The sequence below is a fragment of the Bacillus rossius genome, chromosome 10, assembly GCF_032445375.1.
Source record: "Bacillus rossius redtenbacheri isolate Brsri chromosome 10, Brsri_v3, whole genome shotgun sequence".
Lineage (NCBI taxonomy): Eukaryota > Metazoa > Arthropoda > Insecta > Phasmatodea > Bacillidae > Bacillus > Bacillus rossius.
Window position 1 is genome coordinate 47,662,153 of NC_086337.1, and position 18,372 is coordinate 47,680,524.

Consider the following 18,372-nt stretch of genomic DNA (forward strand, 5'->3'; position numbering starts at 1 on the left):
GGAGCCAATTCTTTTGGGGTGAAGAAACTTTTTACGTGTGTTCATAAACTATTTTCCAAAAAAACTTATCACAAAAATTACATTTAAGTAAAACAAATTTGAACATACCGTTGGTCAGCAAGTAGGGCTGTAACGAGAGGGGAGGAATAGGAGGGAAGCCACACAACCCATGGGACCAAATTTTCACAACATTTTTTTTTTGTTTACTGTAAATTTAATGTTATTATTTTACATAGAACTGTGAATTAAAATTACTGCAAATGTGTGAACACACTGACTTAGCGATTATGGTGCATCTTGCAAAGGTTGTGCTTTTTCAAAGCTCCACTGTAGCTGTGAGTATGTATATGACAAACACTATCATAGCAAAACTCCAAAGCATGCACGTTGTACGTAAACTTAAATACTTTTACTGGATGGTGGGCAGCAATTTTCTAATTTCCGTACAAGTTTGTTTTTTGCCATACAACAAAATCATTATAATGGTGAAAAGCTTTATGGTCCACCTAACCAAGTACACATAATGTAGAGCAGAAGAAACCACGCAATTTGAAAACTGCTCAAGATATCAAGAGTGGTGTCAGTTTACGAAAAGCATTTAAGAATACCCTGAAGGTGGATGAGTACCTACATCTGTTTCTGTATTTGGTTTTTGAACTTATTTTTACAACAGTGAAAATGGATAAAACATGTGTTTTCAGAAAACACTTTGAGCATGAAACACCAATTGCAGATTCTTGAAAGAATGCAAGAGGAGTGCATTACACTTTATCTTCAATTCTCCACCATATAATGTTATGGTTACCGCTCAAATCTCATTGTTACCCTATGCACGACGAGAAGATTGATGAGAGCTAGTTCAAAGCACTTTTGCTTAGAGGTGACACCACGCTAGAAGCACCAGGAGGCGTCACACGTATCATCCCGCCTCACTAACACAGTAGGCTGTTTTTCTTCTTAATAGTATTGCTTAGAAGTGACATTTAAACAGCAAAGCCCAGTTAAAAATATTTTCAAACATCTAGCAGTCCAATATATATCTGGTATCTATCTATTTGGCATTAACAACACACACTCCCCCTCCCTTTTCCCAAACAACCTATTTTATCTAATTTTATGCCAATTTTGTTTGTGATAGGACATAAACACAGGCAAGTGAGCGTTATCTCAGTGAAATCTTGGCTCTCATCCATGGCAGTTGAAAATTACACTTTAAAAACTTCAAGTGTTACAAGAAATGTGTCATCTTGATTGATTTAAATTCATTTAGCAGTCAAGTATGGTGTTTTTTTCTGTTTGTGTAGCAAGTCGAGGTATGAATTGCCAAAGAAGTTTTACTTCTATCATGTGTACTGATTTACACATGCTTTTTTATTATTACTATTTGTGAAAGGGAACTGTGATGAATGCAAAATTGGTGTTCATATAATTCTCACGATGCACATTGCATGCTCTGAATGGGTGAAGCTCACAATGCATCGTGCTGTTATCAAACACGATCAACTAGTGTATAATTAACCATTAGCTGCAGTATGACTTAGTGCAGGCTGATAGTTATTAGGAATTTTCCAACTTTATAATGTCTGGCCCAAAAAAAAAAAGTAAATGTAACGGCATCAACGCTCCAAACCTACCACTGAATGAAACAAAACATATCATCGCTTAGATAACAATACCACCTTATTAACATTTCAGTAACTTTATGGGAAGGTAAAAAAAACTACTTATTTCAAGTATGTATAGTGTGTATTTAATGTATTGCTATTTTTTTTAATTTTAAAACAATTTAATACTTTTTTTTTACTGTAAAGCAAAGGTAACGAACAACACGCCTCCTAATACCGTGTTTTCTCGTATAATCGTCGCACATTTTATTCTAAAATCAAGTTTGAAAAGTAGGGGTGCGACGAATGTGCGGAAAAATTTTTTTGCTAGGTAAAGTTATTCATAAAAATAAACCCGTTCATGGAAAAGCACGTTTATTTAAAAAAAGGTGGAGTATACAAGAGCACGCCAAACATTCTATATTAATAATTCCTTAAACAAAAACCTTTCTTCAACTTTAAATAGAAAAACCAAAACTCTAACGCGAACGCAAGCCACTTGAATCTGACGTGAACTAACGTGTCATAGTACACACTTACCACGAAAGAATGCGGGCTATAAAATGTAGTTAACTCTGCACTGGACAGAAAGCGCGCGTTGTATGCACTCGGCGAGATATCAATATTCGACTACATGCACACACTCTATACGGGAAGAAACATAACCAAACATGAATGATGCGCTGGCTACATTTTTATAAGCGGTACGCCGCGGCAACGCAGACAATCAGATAAAGGAAATAACGTTTATAAACGTCTTTATAACAAAATTTACACGTCAAACAACTTCGTATTTTTCCGTTAATTTATTAAGTGGTAATGACCGAATAAATATTAGATTTCTACTTTAAAATACATTGTTTTATACGGAAAAGATACCTACACAAAGCGCTCGGCATCTACTAGCGGGACCAAAAACATCATGCGATGTTTACACGAGAAGTTTTTTTATCCCAATTTTAACAGCCTAAAATATGGTTGCGACGATTACGCGCGTGCGACCATTGTGCGATAAAACACGGTACTTCAGTTTGGAGCCTATTGTAGTGTCTGCTTTGTGTATTTAAGTGGTTCCCAAGGTTCCATTTTTTGTGATGGTGCTACTATCTCTATGATTTTTGCCATAATAATTGTATCAGATCATGCGAAACAACTGCTAGAATGCATTGGAACAAAAAAGTCAATTTTGTTAAAAATGTCAGCTAAGCAGTATTGCTTGCTAAGCGACTATATATTGCCCCAACCTGCTTTACTTGTATTAACAATATTGGAGATTAGACGTACTCTTGGCAAAACTACAAATTACAGGGTTCATTAAAATGGCGTGTGACACTTAGGCTAATTGATAATGGAATGAAAATGACCACTTTTCTCATGATGCTGCAGACTTGTGAAAACGTGGGAGGGGTTGACTAAAAGGCTTAGAAAAAAATTGGAATTTAATTTAAATTACCAGCAGTATCACTTACACTATAAGCGCAAGTTCGACACAACTAAGCGGTACCACCAAACGTCTAGAAAGATCAAATTAACAGATTGAGGGGGATTCTATAAACTATATTAATTTTTTTATGAAGTACGTACTGATCGGCTCTAGAAAAGATTTGTATTGGCAAAATATCAATTACACACCATTATCAGTTACAGTTATTGTACCATTTAGATGGATGAAAAGAAAAGAAAAAAAATCACTGAATACATGTTCAAAGCATTAAATGTTACGATTATGTATGTTCTGATTTTGACCCCGCTAGTACGGACATATTTTACGTTAGCCAACGGATGTCCGCCGCATCACGTCGAACAGATGAAACAAATAATGTTTATGGTTCTATGTAAGTTTCGACGTGCCGACACATTGTACAGCGCAGACGGCCGACACACGAGGCGGCATCGCCTCCGACGGACGCCGGCCCAGACCAGCAGGTGCCGCTACACTCTGGCCTTGTTCTGGATGGGCAGGAAGAGCTTGAACTCGGCGGGCAGCTCGTCCTCTGAGTAGAGGCGGTCGGAGAAGTACACGCGCCGGATGCGGCAGTTGGCGTGGATCTGCACGCGCAGCGTCTCCACGTAGCTGGTGCCGTAGGCGCGGCGGGTGAAGTCCGCCAGGTTGAACTGGATCTGGTTCCAGCCGTCGTCCAGCCGCATCGGCATTGTGCAGATGAACGGCTTCACCCGCGTCGTCGACTGGTAGTTGCTGGCGCGGAACCGCCTTCTCACGTTCTTGTCGTCCAGCACCTGAGGAGAGAGAGAAAAAAAAACACGCTCTCGTGCAAGTGAGGGTGCAATCAGGGGCGTAGCCAGGGGCGGGGCGGGGGGGGGGGGGGGGGGTTAGGGGTTCAACCCCCCCCCCCCCCTTAGCACCAAATCCTTAATTAATTTCTTATTCATCACTCAAACAAATTTCATATTAAAATAATAAAATTTTTTACTATTACAATATTTAAATTTAAGTACCGAAAACTACTAAAATAGCACTATTTTAAACCTTAAAATCCAAATTCCCGGGGAGGACCCCCGGACCCGCCGCTTTAATACGGAGTGGTGAAGGGGGGGGGGGGGGGCGGCATGCATCTTAACACCCCACTGGGTGCAATAAAAATCAATATCTAGATCACGGACGAACAACTAGCGACCCGTGGCATCGTTTCAACTAAGAAATATCATGTGTACTGTCTTTTATTAGCATTCTCTTGTATGCATATCGTCGCTTAAGAAACAGCGCCTGTGTGACAAAAAGCAAATTTTTCAGGAGAGCGTAATGACTTTATGAGTCATGCTGGAACTGAATGATAGCAGTGCATTCTGTTGGATTTTTGACGAATTTACTTTGTGAGAAGATGCAAAATGCTTCTGTTTTCATGGAGGAAAAAAAAATTATTTGAAGAAAAAAAAATGCAAGTCCTTGTTTCTTTAGCGACAATATGTAGAATAAGTTATTAGATGATACCGTTATAAAGCCATGAAATTCTCACAGAACTATTGAAAAATATTTAATATAGCTTTGTACACGATGTAATTTTTCATGGTTATTCTACATAGTTTTGTTTATTTATTTGTTTTTTTTTTATAAATACTGTTTTTAAGATACAATCCATTGATTTTCAATACAAGCCATGCCATGTATTATATTGATTGGTTACTCAACAGAATAATACGACAAGGTTTAATATAATAAAAAGATGGTTTAAAATAATTTTGAATGAATTTGATACTAAGAAAGTTTTGAATTTTTTTATTTGAACACCTGTTTCTACGGCAATAATTCATTGCATCATTCAGCCAAAGTTTTAGATGAAGTTTAGTATTTATTCAATAAATGATAACAAATTTGATAATATATCTATTTAAAAAAAGTAATATTATTTTCTACTTTCAAACCTTCTTATTTACACCCCTTGCAGTAAGGGTGGTTAGATAAAAATTTATTTTAACAATATTTTTAATCAATATTTAGAAAAATAAACAAAAATTAAGAATGGCTGTACATGGTAAGGAAGTTATATTTATTTTCTTATTCCAACCCCAAGTTTGTTCACCCCCGAGTAATAATGGTTTGTATTAACAAAAGTTTTAGGTAAAAATTATAAGATTTACAAACAATATTACTGGATGTAATAGTGTGCCTACTAAGAGAGTTATGAATTTTTTTTCATTCTACCCCTGTTTATTCCACCCCTTGCAGTGATCATAGGTCGTACTATTAAGAATTATTTCACACAAAAGTTGTAGAAAATAATTCAAGGTTTTACAATAAATCAGAAAAAATGTGATAGTGTATATGATATGAATATTATGAATTTTTTAAAATTCTACACTTTTTTTTTTCAACCCCATGCAGCAATGGCTCATAAAAATTTTTCAGACAGAAGTGTTAAGATAATATTTATATGGTTTACAAACAATTTGAATGGCTTTAATAGTGTGCATATTAAGGAAGTTATGATTTTTTTGTCTTTCAACCCTGTTATTTTCCACCCTTTGCAGTAATAGTTGATCATATAAAAAATATTTTCAGATTAATGTTATAGATAATAATTTTATGTTTTACAATAAAATTAAATGGATTCAACAGTGGACAAAGTACGGATTTTATGAATTTGTTTGTTATTTTAAATCTATTTTTTTTTCAACCGCTTGCAGCAATTGTTCGTCTTATTATATATTGTTAAAGACAAAAGTTTTGGATAAAAATTATAAGATTTACAAACACTTTGAATGAATTTGATGGTGTGCCTACGAACAGAATTACAATTTTTTTTTGCCCTCCAACACTTGTTTTTTCCAGCCCTTGCAGTTATGGTTGGTCATATCAAAAATGTTTTTAGACAAAAGTTTTTGGTAACACTCCTATGAGTTATAATACATTCAAAGGGATATTATATTCATCATATTATGAGAGTTATAGCGATTTTTCTGTTTTTCAAAAACACTTCCCCTCTTTTTACCCTTTTGATAGGATATTGCCCATTAACAAACTCGACAAGAGATTTTCGATGTTTATATTTTATATATTTGTTTGGAAGTGATTTGTGAAATATTACAGCAATATATTGTGTTCATATATATGTGTGTGTGTGTATGTGTAGATTTCTATGTATGTGTGTGTATAAACTTTTGAGTTTACAATTGTTTTGAGGTTTATGGATCATGAAACGAATAAATATATAAAAATTTTCATGTTAACGGCTACAATAGGTAGTATTCCTTTAAAATATACCTACAAATTTCTCTTTACAAAAAGAGAATTTTTAAAAAAATGGATTCTAAATAAATCATTTTTGGGAGCTATTTGTTGTAAAACATATCACGAAGAAGAAAAAAGTATTTTGGAATTTTTATTTTGGAATTTTTATTAAGATTTCTACAGAGAAGTGACTCTCCAGAATTACCTACCACCTAACCTAGCCAAATGTTCACAAAATTCAATGGTATATTAAATGTAACTAACATAACCTAACCAAATGTTGAAAATGATAAACTACTTGAAATATTTCAATGTTTAATAGAATCATCAAATAGACTAAAAGGAAACAAAAATACCATTTTCCAGACTTTATTTTTATTTTTTCGGAAAAGTATTTACTCTAGAAAATTACCAATTGTTTTAATATAACAGCAGAGACTGTTTTAAACTAGAGATATCACTGATCTTGATGTTGCCACGCTACATATTTCTTGCCACCAGATGCAACTTTTTCAACAGGGATTTTTGATTTTAGTGTGTCAGTACGTTATGGCCCAGGCCAAGAATGTTGTCCACCCTAATTAGTTTTTCATTTCATGTGAATACAGAAGAATATTGAAGAATATTCACTTGGAATAGAAATCCAATTACGGTGGAAAAAAAGGTTTGGCACCGGCCATAACGTAAGTACTGACATTAAAAACACCTGTCTTTTTGAAGAAAATAGCCTCGGCTATGACATATTCCTAAGGATCTATGGAGAACCACAGGATCAAGTAGCAGCTAGTATCAAGGAAAAAAAGTAGGGACGGCGACAAAGTTCACGGCAATCTCTCATTGAAAAGTCTCAACTACGATCTTAAAGCACCACATGGCACCTATGCACAGTAGAGGCTCATGATATAGTAGGAATTTTAAATGCTGTTTTCACAGTAAATAGAGGAAAATAATTTTCTTACATCACAGCTTTTCCGAAAATTAATAATATAAGACTCACAAATACTTTTTTTTTTTAAAAATTAGAAACATTCCTGTACATTTACTTTGAAAACATCTTTATAGTCCAACTGGATTCTGAAAAATCATCATTTATAGCTTACATCATACCCATGCATTGATGCAGTCATTAACATTTATCTTTACGTTCTTAAGGTCTACATGGAGAATCACAGAAACAGCAAACCTAATATTCACAACAATCTATTCCAAGGCCTTGTTTGAGCTTGTTTGGTATAAATATTAGAGAATTTCTTACATCGTGAGAATGGTCATTTTGATTAGGTTAGTTCCATTAGGTTAGTTAGGTTGGTATAGCTACATTAAAAACACTGTTAAATATTTTAATGGATGTTTAGGAATTACAATGTAGCATAGCAACCAGTTCACACAAGTCCATTCCGAAGCCTGAATAATTTCAACGTTTAATGAAGGTTACCGAAGTTTGCCACTTGCACGAGCAACTCAGTAGCACATATTACAGGATAAATACATGCATGAAAGATGACCATGTCATCTTTCATTTTTCATAGACTTACGTGAAGGAGAAATTAGAGAATAGTTGAGCTACATTAAAAATACTGTGAAATTGTGTGAAAAGTTGTTTCGGTCACAATAGCTACATTGGGTAAATATGTAGTTGGGCAGTATTTGCGAAAAAAATGTTAAAAATCTGAAAATACCTTTATTGCATGCCCTTCAACTTCCTCTTTTCATTAAAAGTGGCGGAGGTAAGAAATTCCAAATACTTTAGGAGATATCGAATTTTTAAATTTCATCATATGTAGTTCAGCGGTATTTGCGAAAAAAAATGTTAAAAATCCGAAAATACCTTTATTATATGCTCTTCAACTTCCTCTTTTCATTAAAAGCGGCGGAGATAAATTCCAAATACTTTAGGAGATATCGAATTTTTAAATTTCATCACATTGTTTCTTGTTTACGAGTATCTACTTTTTTTATTGGATAATGTCGTCACGTGATTGTTCGTGATAGGCCAGAATTCAAACGAACCAATACGTGATTATTTAGTTCATTTATTGTTTAAAACGGTGTTTAATTACCGCCTCCAACTTAGGTGAGTTTTTAACGTTTCTAATTTTAATGTCTTATTTTTTTTATTTTGATATTGTTGCGCAAGTAATAAGTAACAAAAAAAATTTACGTGAGTTGTTTCTGTTCATCCTTTGTTACGGGTTTGTTTGGTCAGGTCAGTTACATTATAAATATTTTAAAACTAAACAGCCATTAAAATTAATTCACATTATTTTTAATGTCGACTTAGTTTGAAAGTATTAATAATGTAACTGACCTGACCTAATCAACCATTTTATTAATTACGCATTCACGATTCACGTATTCACGAACACACGGCAAAATAACAAAAATGGCGCCGCTCAAATGGTTCCACAGGTCTTGTATTGCAAAATTAAAAAATTCAATATCTCCTAAAGTATTTGGAATTCTTATCTCCGCCACTTTTAATGAAAAGAGGAAGTTGAAGAGCATATAATAAAAGTATTTTAGGATTTTAACATTTTTTTTTCTCGCAAATACCGCTGAACTACATATGATGAAATTTAAAAATTTGATATCTCCTAAAGTATTTGGAATTTATTACCTCCGCCACTTTTAATGAAAAGAGGAAGTTGAAGAGCATGTGATAAAGGTATTTTCAGATTTTTAACATTTTTTTTCGCAAATACTGCTCAACTACATGTTTACTAGAGCTGTAGCAAACCGTATGTATTCGTTACTGAGTAACGGGTGCGGCATCTAGTAACGAGTAACGAAACGTTACACACGAATGCATTTCGTTACTCGCATCTTTCGTATGTTTTACGCATTCGCGCGCTTATTCGTTACAAAGAACGATGTTTGTTTATTAATAAAAGTATAATTTGGAAATTCGTCGTCCAAGTTTTTTACTGTTTATTAAAGGTATTGTGTGTGTAGACAAAGTTTTAGATTGGAACAGAAACACCGTAAGAGTGTATTTTTTAGGTAAATATTTACTTGGGCGGTATTTCCGAAAAAAAATGTTCAAAATCCGAAAATACCTTTATTTAATGCTCTTCAATTCCTCTTTTCATTAAAAGCGGCGGAGATTAGAAATTCCAAATACTTTAGGAGATATTGAATTTTTAAATTTCTTCATATGTAGTTGAGCTGTATTTGCGAAAAAAAATGTTAAAAATCCGAAAATACCTTTATTATATGCTCTTCAACTTCCTCTTTTCATTAAAAGCGGCGGAGATTAGAAATTCCAAATACTTTAGGCAGACCTGCCAACATTCAAATTTACAAAATCATGAGGTCCTCGATAAAAATTTTCAGGCCCATAAATACAGATTAGATATAAAAAACAACAAATGAGAATCTTTAAATTTAAGTGACATACCTGTACATATGTTACATGGTCTCTACTTCAAAATTTATTTAAACAAATTATAGGTTGCAGATTTAATTTAGTTGAACATAATTTAGCGCTGTCGTGTAGTGATCATGCAGGGCCGCAACTATAAAAGATGTAAAATAACATTCTGCTCGTGTAACACTATTATCACTGTTCACAGCCAAAATATTTTTTTTATTGGAAGCAATACACTTCATGTGTTAATTGTGTTTTTTTGTAGCGACATGTTTCACAATGTCTCCTCTTCAACTATGCGAGATAGAAAAATCAGCATGGCACACGCTACAAAACGCAAAATTGCTTCCTTTACGTGACTCCAGTATTAATGGAAACTCGTTACTGTAAGCTTTCGTAAAACTTGTTTTGTAACTTTTACTAACAAAATCTTGGGGCCCCGAAAAATCGTGAGGAAACACTATTTTGGCGTGAGGGCGTGAGATGGACCTTAAAATCGTGAGCCTCACACCAAAATCGTGAGAGTTGGCAGGTCTGCTTTAGGAGATATCGAATTTTTAAATTTCAGCACAAAACCAGCGCATTCCTGTGGCGTGCGTGCACCATTGTTTCTTGTTTACGTACGAGTATCTATTTTTTTATTGGATAATGATGTCACGTGATTGTTCGTGATAGGCCAGAATTCAAATGAACTAATACGTGATTATTTAGTTCAATTATTGTTTAAAACGGTGTTTAATTACCGCCTCCAACTTAGGTGAGTTTTTAACGTTTCTAATTTTAAAGTCTTATTTGTTATTTTGATATTGTTGCGCAAGTAATAAGTAACAAAAAAATTTACGTGAGTTGTTACTGTACATCCTTTGTTACGGGTTTGTTATGTAAGGTCAGTTACATTATAAATAATTTAAAACTAAAGAATAATTTTGTTACGGGTTTGTTATGTAAGGTCAGTTACATTATAAATAATTTAAAACTAAAGAATAATTAGAATTAATTCACATTATTTTTAATATCACCTTAGTTTGAAAGTATTTATAATGTAACTGACCTGACCTAATCGACCATTTTAGTTTACTGTTCACCCTCTGTCCGGGTTTGTTTGGTCAGGTCAGTTACATTATAAATATTTTAAAACTTAACAGCCATTACAATTAATTCACAAAATAATTTTTAATGTTGGCTTAGTTTGAAAGTATTAATAATGTAACTGACCTGACCTAATCAACCATTTTATTAATTACGCATTCACGATTCACGTATTCACGAACACACGGCAAAATAACAAAAATGGCGCCGCTCAAATGGTTCCACAGGTCTTGTATTGCAAAATTAAAAAATTTGATATCTCCTAAAGTATTTGGAATTTATCTCCGCCGCTTTTAATGAAAAGAGGAAGTTGAAGAGCATATGATAAAGGTATTTTCGGATTTTTTACATTTTTTTTTTGCAAATACCGCTGAACTACATATGATGAAATTTAAAAATTCGATATCTCCTAAAGTATTTGGAATTTCTTACCTCCGCCACTTTTAATGAAAAGAGGAAGTTGAAGAGCACTAAATAAAGGTATTTTCGGATTTTTAACATTTTTTTTCGGAAATACCGCCCAAGTAAATATTTACCCTTAAATGATATGTTATAATAAAGCCGCTCTAATGAGATTTAATTGTTTCTTGGTTAACAAAAGCTGTTAATTATCAAATATTTAAATTGTTTATATTCGATTTATTATTATTTACACGACATCATACTGTACGCGTATGAAATACGACTCGATTCGTTGCTGTTACATAACATAGCATGTTATGCGGTATCAGAAGTAACGAGTAACGATACGAAAGTAACGAGTACTTATTGTTATAGTAACGAATACATACGGGTACACTTTTTTTCGTTACTTTTACACCTCTAATATTTACCCTACATTGTAAAGTGGTAATTCTTAAGCAACTATTACAAATATTTAATGAAAGTATTTTTAATTTAGTTATACTAACCAACCTAACTGTCCACAATGTTTTAAAGTATTTTTAATGTAGCTAACCTAATCTGTGATAATTCTCAATATATGACTTAAATTCTCCAAAACATAACAGACCCACAAGGGAAAACAAAAAAAATAATAATGCAGTAGCCACATCAATACACAGGTTATGTAATGTACCCTATAAACTGTAATTTCTTAGAAACTAGTAGGAATTTTGAAACGCTGTTTTCAGGGTAAATAAAGAAACGTCTTTAGTTTCAGAAAAAAAAAAATTTTCCTCATTTTATTTTATTTACGAAAAAGCCACGACGGGAGAATTTTACTCTCTTAATTTTTTTCTCCAATAAACTAACCTTGCAAAAATCTCGATTCTAGTCAACTGCCCAAACCTAATGTAGACTGATTTGACATTTAACTGGCTTACCTGAACCTCGAATGTGAAGTATTTCTTCAAATTCTTAATAATCATTACCAAATATGGCAGTTTTATACCTAGTGTCTGTCTTGGATCCGCTGGACATGTGATATATGTAGTACTAACATTAGTACCAACAATTTCTAGCACAAGGGACTGAATGTCATTATCGGTGATCCGCTTTATGTGGCCATTCCGCACTTTCTTGTCCCATATCTGCAACGGTTTGCTACCAATACTATATAATATTGACAAGAAGCCGCTCTGAAACGTATTTTTAAACATCGTAACAAATAGTATATTCAGCTACATCAAAAACATTATTTGCGGAATACATAAACCTACAGATACCGCTACTGAATTTTTGCCCACATCATCACAAAGTAGGTTTCACACCATTGTATTTTGAAAACAAGTTAGTTTCATACACTTGCAATTTTGAAGAAAGAGCCGGGCAGAACTGTTAATTTAGGTTATTAATTTTGCCAGAGACGCCTGTTTTGGTCCATAGTCATATATACAATTCTAGCAACATCTTATCCTTGCCTTAACATGTCTCATCAACTGAGGCTCGCAGCGGCCTACAAACTAACGGCGCTAGTAGTAAGCAGACCTACAATTAACATTGCGTTAATTAGGAGTTTTGTATAAAATGTATTATTCCTAATTCAAACTCAATTTATGCATCCCTGTCCATCCCCTCCTCACCGAATGCTATATTTTTTTTCATTCTTTTGGGCGCTTGTTAAATGCTGAATATGTACCAAGCCATAAAATGTTTTCACAATTTGTTAATTAAATTGAAGTGGTGAGAGAGAATGCCTTGCTCTTGTATTGCATCTAGCTGTAATGAAGGTTACGGCTTAAAACTGTCAAGTTTTTTTTTCCTTTGGTAATTATACCTACTTAACAACCCATTTAAAAGGATAAATATTTTAAAGTACAGTTTGAAAAATAGTTTTTTTCTCGTTATTTTGTTTAGTAAGTGGCATAAAATCCGGTATTCCAAGACACAAAAATAATGGTTTAAGTGTTGAATATGCTACACCTGTACCCTAACCACATTCCTAGTGCACATTAGGCCATGGTTAGTCCCTTATTTTAGGCAGCCCATTTAGGATTCATATCCGTTGCCATTCTGTTGCACAAATTATGCGCATGCGCAGAGCTCACTTTTTATAGTAGTTTCGTCTGGTGGCTGCATTTCATCTGACTCGTATATAGTGATTTTTATGATAATCAGGGGATGTACCAAGCGTGTTGGTGTGCCAAATTAAACTTTATGAAGGTGAAACTATCTTTTAATACATTTTGTACACTTTAATGTTCATAAAAATAAATAATCGCAATTTTAAAAGTACTTGAGAAATTTAAAATTACACCATTTAATTACATACTGCAATCATGCTACTATCTGTAGGCTGTTTGGCGCAGCAAATGTATCGATGGTTGCCAAATGTCCGGTATAAGTTTATAAAAATCAGTTTCTAGCCTAATGCAGGTTACAGTTTATTAAAATGTTGGTTTTCGTTACCTAACTTAACATCACCCGGCCTCTGTAGAAGGCCCAGGAAGTACCTGACGGGCGCTAAGGGCGTCGTGGTGCTGCTGTTGTTCGGGGGGAGCCAGGCTAGTGGGACACTAGGCCGTTGGTGATGGATCGCGGGTACTCTGCCCCCACGTGCCCCGCCAGGTACGCGGCAGGAAATCTACCCTGAGACTCCCGACTTGGCAGTGAGGCCGCTCGGCCGTGTAGAGGACGGAATGGTGCGGAATAATCGTAGACGACATAGTTTATATTAAATTGGCTTTCATCCAAGGACTTCTCCGGTGGTACGCATGGGTACGCTGTACTCCCTACACATACACTATGTGGTGGCAGAACCGCTACAAAAGCTATGATAATGCGTTATGCGGCATCTGAGCCATTGTACAATTACACTAACACACGCTGATTACAAAACAAAAACCCGACACTAACATAACACTGTGAATTTGCTGCGGCAGTATCGCGGGGACGTGATTACTAGTTCGCCGGAGACGGCCAGCGCCGAAAGTTAATTGTCTTAGGAGGGATCAATGGGCGTGATCCTAAATTATATTCTACACTTACGTGAGGTTGTAGCCAGCAGACATATGCGTGGCGATCTTAACGAAAACGAGTTGGCTGGAGTCGGCCAGTGCTGTAAATTACGTGGTCCACGACGCAGTGCGGAATCACCAAGGAAACGGTCGAGATAAGCCCGGGTCCGCGAAATACATGCCGAGTCTACGTGAGCAGCAATGAAATAAAAAGGTTTGGTTATTAAATCAAGTGCAGAGTGAACGATCGGTGGAACAAAATTGAAGGCTGCTCACGGACACACATCTTTACCCGGTGTGGAGTGGTTGGAGACTGCCGAACATGGCCACCTCGCAAGGGAGGTAAACTTTCACCTCCTTTGAGAGTCGGTACCGGAAACTAATATCAACTTAATTTGCTCTATCATAAGCTAAAAACACATTCCAGGTGCTCAATTAAAGGGTAGCACCTGGTAATTGGGTGCTTAAGGCTTAACAACTGTTTTATAGTATTTAATAATTTGAATTGTGGCATCAAGTTGGCGACTGTAAATTTATTAACATATTGTCTCACTATGAACTGTTTTAGTTGGATTTCCCCTAATCTGACTCGATCATTGTCACGGGCACTTTAATTAAGGCCAGTGGCTGCGGTGACTGGTAATGAGGTTCGTTGTCTACTCCATGTGTGTAGTGCTCGCACTTGTTTAATGCCTGTGAATTAATAATTGTGTCCTAATGTCTTGTTCCTTAATTATTTAATGGGGTCGAGCCCCCGGGGTTTCGTGCCCTGAAGTTTATTTGAGTCTAGTGGGGTCACGCCCGAGGCGCTCGCCTGACTCATTCCCGCAGGGCTAGGGGTGTGCTCCGAAAACGGGATCTGGTAGTAGCGGTGCAGAGCACGGGCTTAGAGGCCATGGTCGGGATGACGTCAAACTGGAATTGGGTTTGCGCACATTCTGGAATACTGTCTGCTAGTTAGGATATGGTTGTATCCCAACAAAGTAGTGCTTATTCGTAGGTGGATAATCTTTGTTCGCTACCTTACCCGAATGTCTTGGAATAGCGCCCTAAAACCTCCATGGTTGTAATACTAAACTCCTATAACTTCACAAGAGAAACTATTTGAAGTAGCCAGTTAAAAGCAAAAAATCCTTCACAAAATATTAAACCCTGGCTTTGGACATGATGTCTGACAAGGAATTTTATTAAAATACTGCCCATATTTTAATAAATTTATTGGAAAGATTATACTATAAATTTTCCCTTTGGCTTTGCGAACTTTGCGTCACAGATGACAGCACCATGATTGCTACGCATTTCCATTCCATGTGACTTCTGTTCCATTCACGAACTTACTCGGTTATTTTATTTTAATTTTATTTTGTATTTTTGTTCCGTTGATCCACATGGAGTCAAGACTCCGGGATATAGAACATGTCACGTTATACACATGTAGTTCCCTTTACATAAATATGTATGTGCAGACATTAATATTTACATGATGCAAGTTACAAAAAAAATACAGTACATGTTACACGATTTAACTGTATAGTGATAGCCTACTTTATACTTTATGCAAAACATGAAGCAGCTGTTATCACAAGTTCATTCAACAAATTAACAGTTAAATTTCTCTTTTATCAATCAAATTAAAGACTTCCTTCAGAGAGTAGGTAGGATATTCTATAAGTATGTGTTTTACTGTTTTTTTTATACTGGTAAACTGTTTATATTAGTTATTTTCTGTGATATTAAGTTTTACTCCCATGTAATTTAGTCCATTTTCAACTAGCCTAGTGTTATGTTCAACTATCCTCAATTTACTAGCAATTCTGGCATAGATTCTGCCAATCGCAGAAAAGGCTCGTAGCAACGGCGTATGATTACCGCTCATTAATGCGGTTAGTTCTGCGAAACGTTCGCTCGGTCCTTGACATAGAAAACACGAATTGCGATGGTGGAGTAGGTATAACAACATTGACGTCAAACCGCGACCTCTTGGCGAAAGAGTAAAAGAGGTCACCACTGTCAGGAAGGATAAAACGAGCTATATTTTTATCTGAAACACGAGAAAACTCGTACATATACGATAAATTTAAATAGTTTTTTTTTTTTTTTATGAAATCGAAGCTAGGTGTTTCCATTGCATGGAAGCTCAATAGAACTACAATATTATGCTCCAAACCACTTAGTTTTGACTAAATATAATGAGTCACGTAGGACGTTGGTCTCAAACCATCACTGTTACTACAAAGTGCAATTTCAGTGGTTTCTTAGATAGTTTCTGAATCCGATGTGGCAGTACTCGAATCGGATTGATTGAGGTAAATATGATGGCTTGATCGTAAGCTTTTGTCGCAGTAGAATTCTGATTAGGCTAGTTATCAAGAAATTGCTATGAAATCTTACGTATTTAACTTGAACTAGTTGATTTCAGTGCAAAGAAAACTTGCTTCGTAAGACGTGATGGATTTTGACATTTTAATAAGAGACGTCATATCATTCCTAGTATATGAATGTACTATAAAATTTTTAAATCAACATCCTATTATATAGGACTGTAATGCTTATCATTGTGTATGTTTATATAACGCATTTTTAAGTGTTTGGAAGGGGGAAATCTTTTAATCTTTTACATTTTACCGATTTTGTCTTCTTTGCTCATTGTTATCATCGTTTTTTCTTCTAGAGATTTTTGTATTTATTGTTTCCTTATCATTTCTATCTTTCTTTCTGATTTGATCTTTATGCTCGGCGCGCCTTGTTTTCCGATATCGATCAAGGACACGCAGGCGAAACTGCCGCGACGTATTCTGTTCATTTTTTCCCCCCTGTCTAACTCAAATACTGTTCTGGCGTTTTCACTTCTTATTTTTTAGCATTTCACTTTTCATCGCCGACCCGTAACTACAAGAAACACTAAAGTTACCATAAGTTACGGATTCCTAACTCATTTATGAAGTAACTAGCTGGAGCACCCGACGTTGCCCGGACTAAACACATGCGAATATAAGTAACATCACTGCCGAGTTTCAAGTCTGTAGGACATACCTTGAAAAAACGGGAAATTTTGATTTTCATGTCCCATTGATTACACAGTCACGGTACATCAAGGCTACGCATCAACTCAATTTTGTGGGAAGGCAGATAACTCCTAGGCAAGACGTGACGGACGCACCAAACGATAGCGCGTTACAAATACAAGGCAACGTCATCTATCGACAAAGTTCTAAACTAAACTGTTATCAGCGCCTTTAGTTCGCTAAGCAGCCGCCGAGCTTCGTTAAGCGGAAGGATAGCAATTTGTCAGACCTTACTATACGACCGTGGGGCGGACATAGAGAAATGATACACTTGTCTATGACCTACCTCCTATTTTTCTATAATAAAACTGAATTGACACCTTTTTTTACTCCCTTTGGGACAGTAATTCCATAATTATATTAAGTCTATGTCACTCTCCGACCCATTAACTATCTACTACATATATGCAAAAAAAATCATTTAGATCTGTTGCTCCGTTGCTGCGTGAAAGAAAGACAAACAGAACAACATATCTTCGCATTTATAATATTAGTAGGGATTTGGACACAAACGAAACAGACATTTTTTCTCACTGTTTACTAAAATATAAGCTTACGCAAAATGAAGTTTTGTTCTTATATTATTTTAATGTTTTGTTTACTAAATTTGTGTGTGAAATCTTTTGAAGTCCTCACAAAACATCAAAATTTGTTCGGTCCACGTACCGAGTTGTGACAGAGAGGTGTGTTTTCGACAGGCATTGGTGTAGGAGTGGGTGTTGGTGTGTGTGTGTGTGTGTGTAGGTGTGTTTGTGTGTGTGCGCGCGCGCTGACGTCAGCAGACGAACTACAGATGCTTAGCGCTCATACGAAAACACAGCTTTTAGGAGACTGAGGGCTGGTGCATCATTAGTACAAGCTTTAAATGGTTCATTAGACAGCGGCATTCCCAGAGGAAGGGGGGGGGGGGGGGGGGGCGAAACACAAACACAATAAAAGAAGTAATTAAAAATTTGTGGCGCCTGATTTTCTCATAGTACCTACTCTCTCTACATTTGAATGAGTGAAAATTAAACTTAATAAATTAAAAACCATGTAATTTCTAGACCACTGAAAATGTGCAGATTACATCAGTGTACAACATCTATATGTTGTTAGGTTTGTCATATTTTTTTTCTTTTTTATATTTTGTTGATCCATTTCTCCGCCACAAAATGTTACG

General features: G+C 35.5%; 1 protein-coding gene across 1 annotated transcript; it reads right to left on the reverse strand.

Annotated features, from left to right (window-relative positions):
• Positions 1-40: 40 nt before the first annotated feature.
• On the reverse strand, positions 41-12,596 carry LOC134536094 (cilia- and flagella-associated protein 20). Its single transcript, XM_063375629.1, has 2 exons — positions 12,073-12,596; positions 41-3,842 (listed from the first exon to the last, which is right to left on the reverse strand). The coding sequence occupies exons 1-2, from the start codon at positions 12,346-12,348 to the stop codon at positions 3,537-3,539; spliced, it is 582 nt and encodes a 193-aa protein (XP_063231699.1). The 5' UTR covers positions 12,349-12,596; the 3' UTR covers positions 41-3,536.
• Between the last annotated feature and the right edge of the window lie 5,776 nt (positions 12,597-18,372).

What these genes read in the sequence shown, in the direction of transcription:
- LOC134536094 (XM_063375629.1), bottom strand. Translation starts at nt 12,348, where the DNA reads ATGTTTAAAAATACGTTTCAGAGCGGCTTCTTGTCAATATTATATAGT. An exon ending in ACTTCACATTCGAGGTTCAG is followed by an intron (nt 3,843 to 12,072) that starts GTAAGCCAGTTA and finishes CTCTCTCCTCAG; the next exon opens with GTGCTGGACGACAAGAACGT.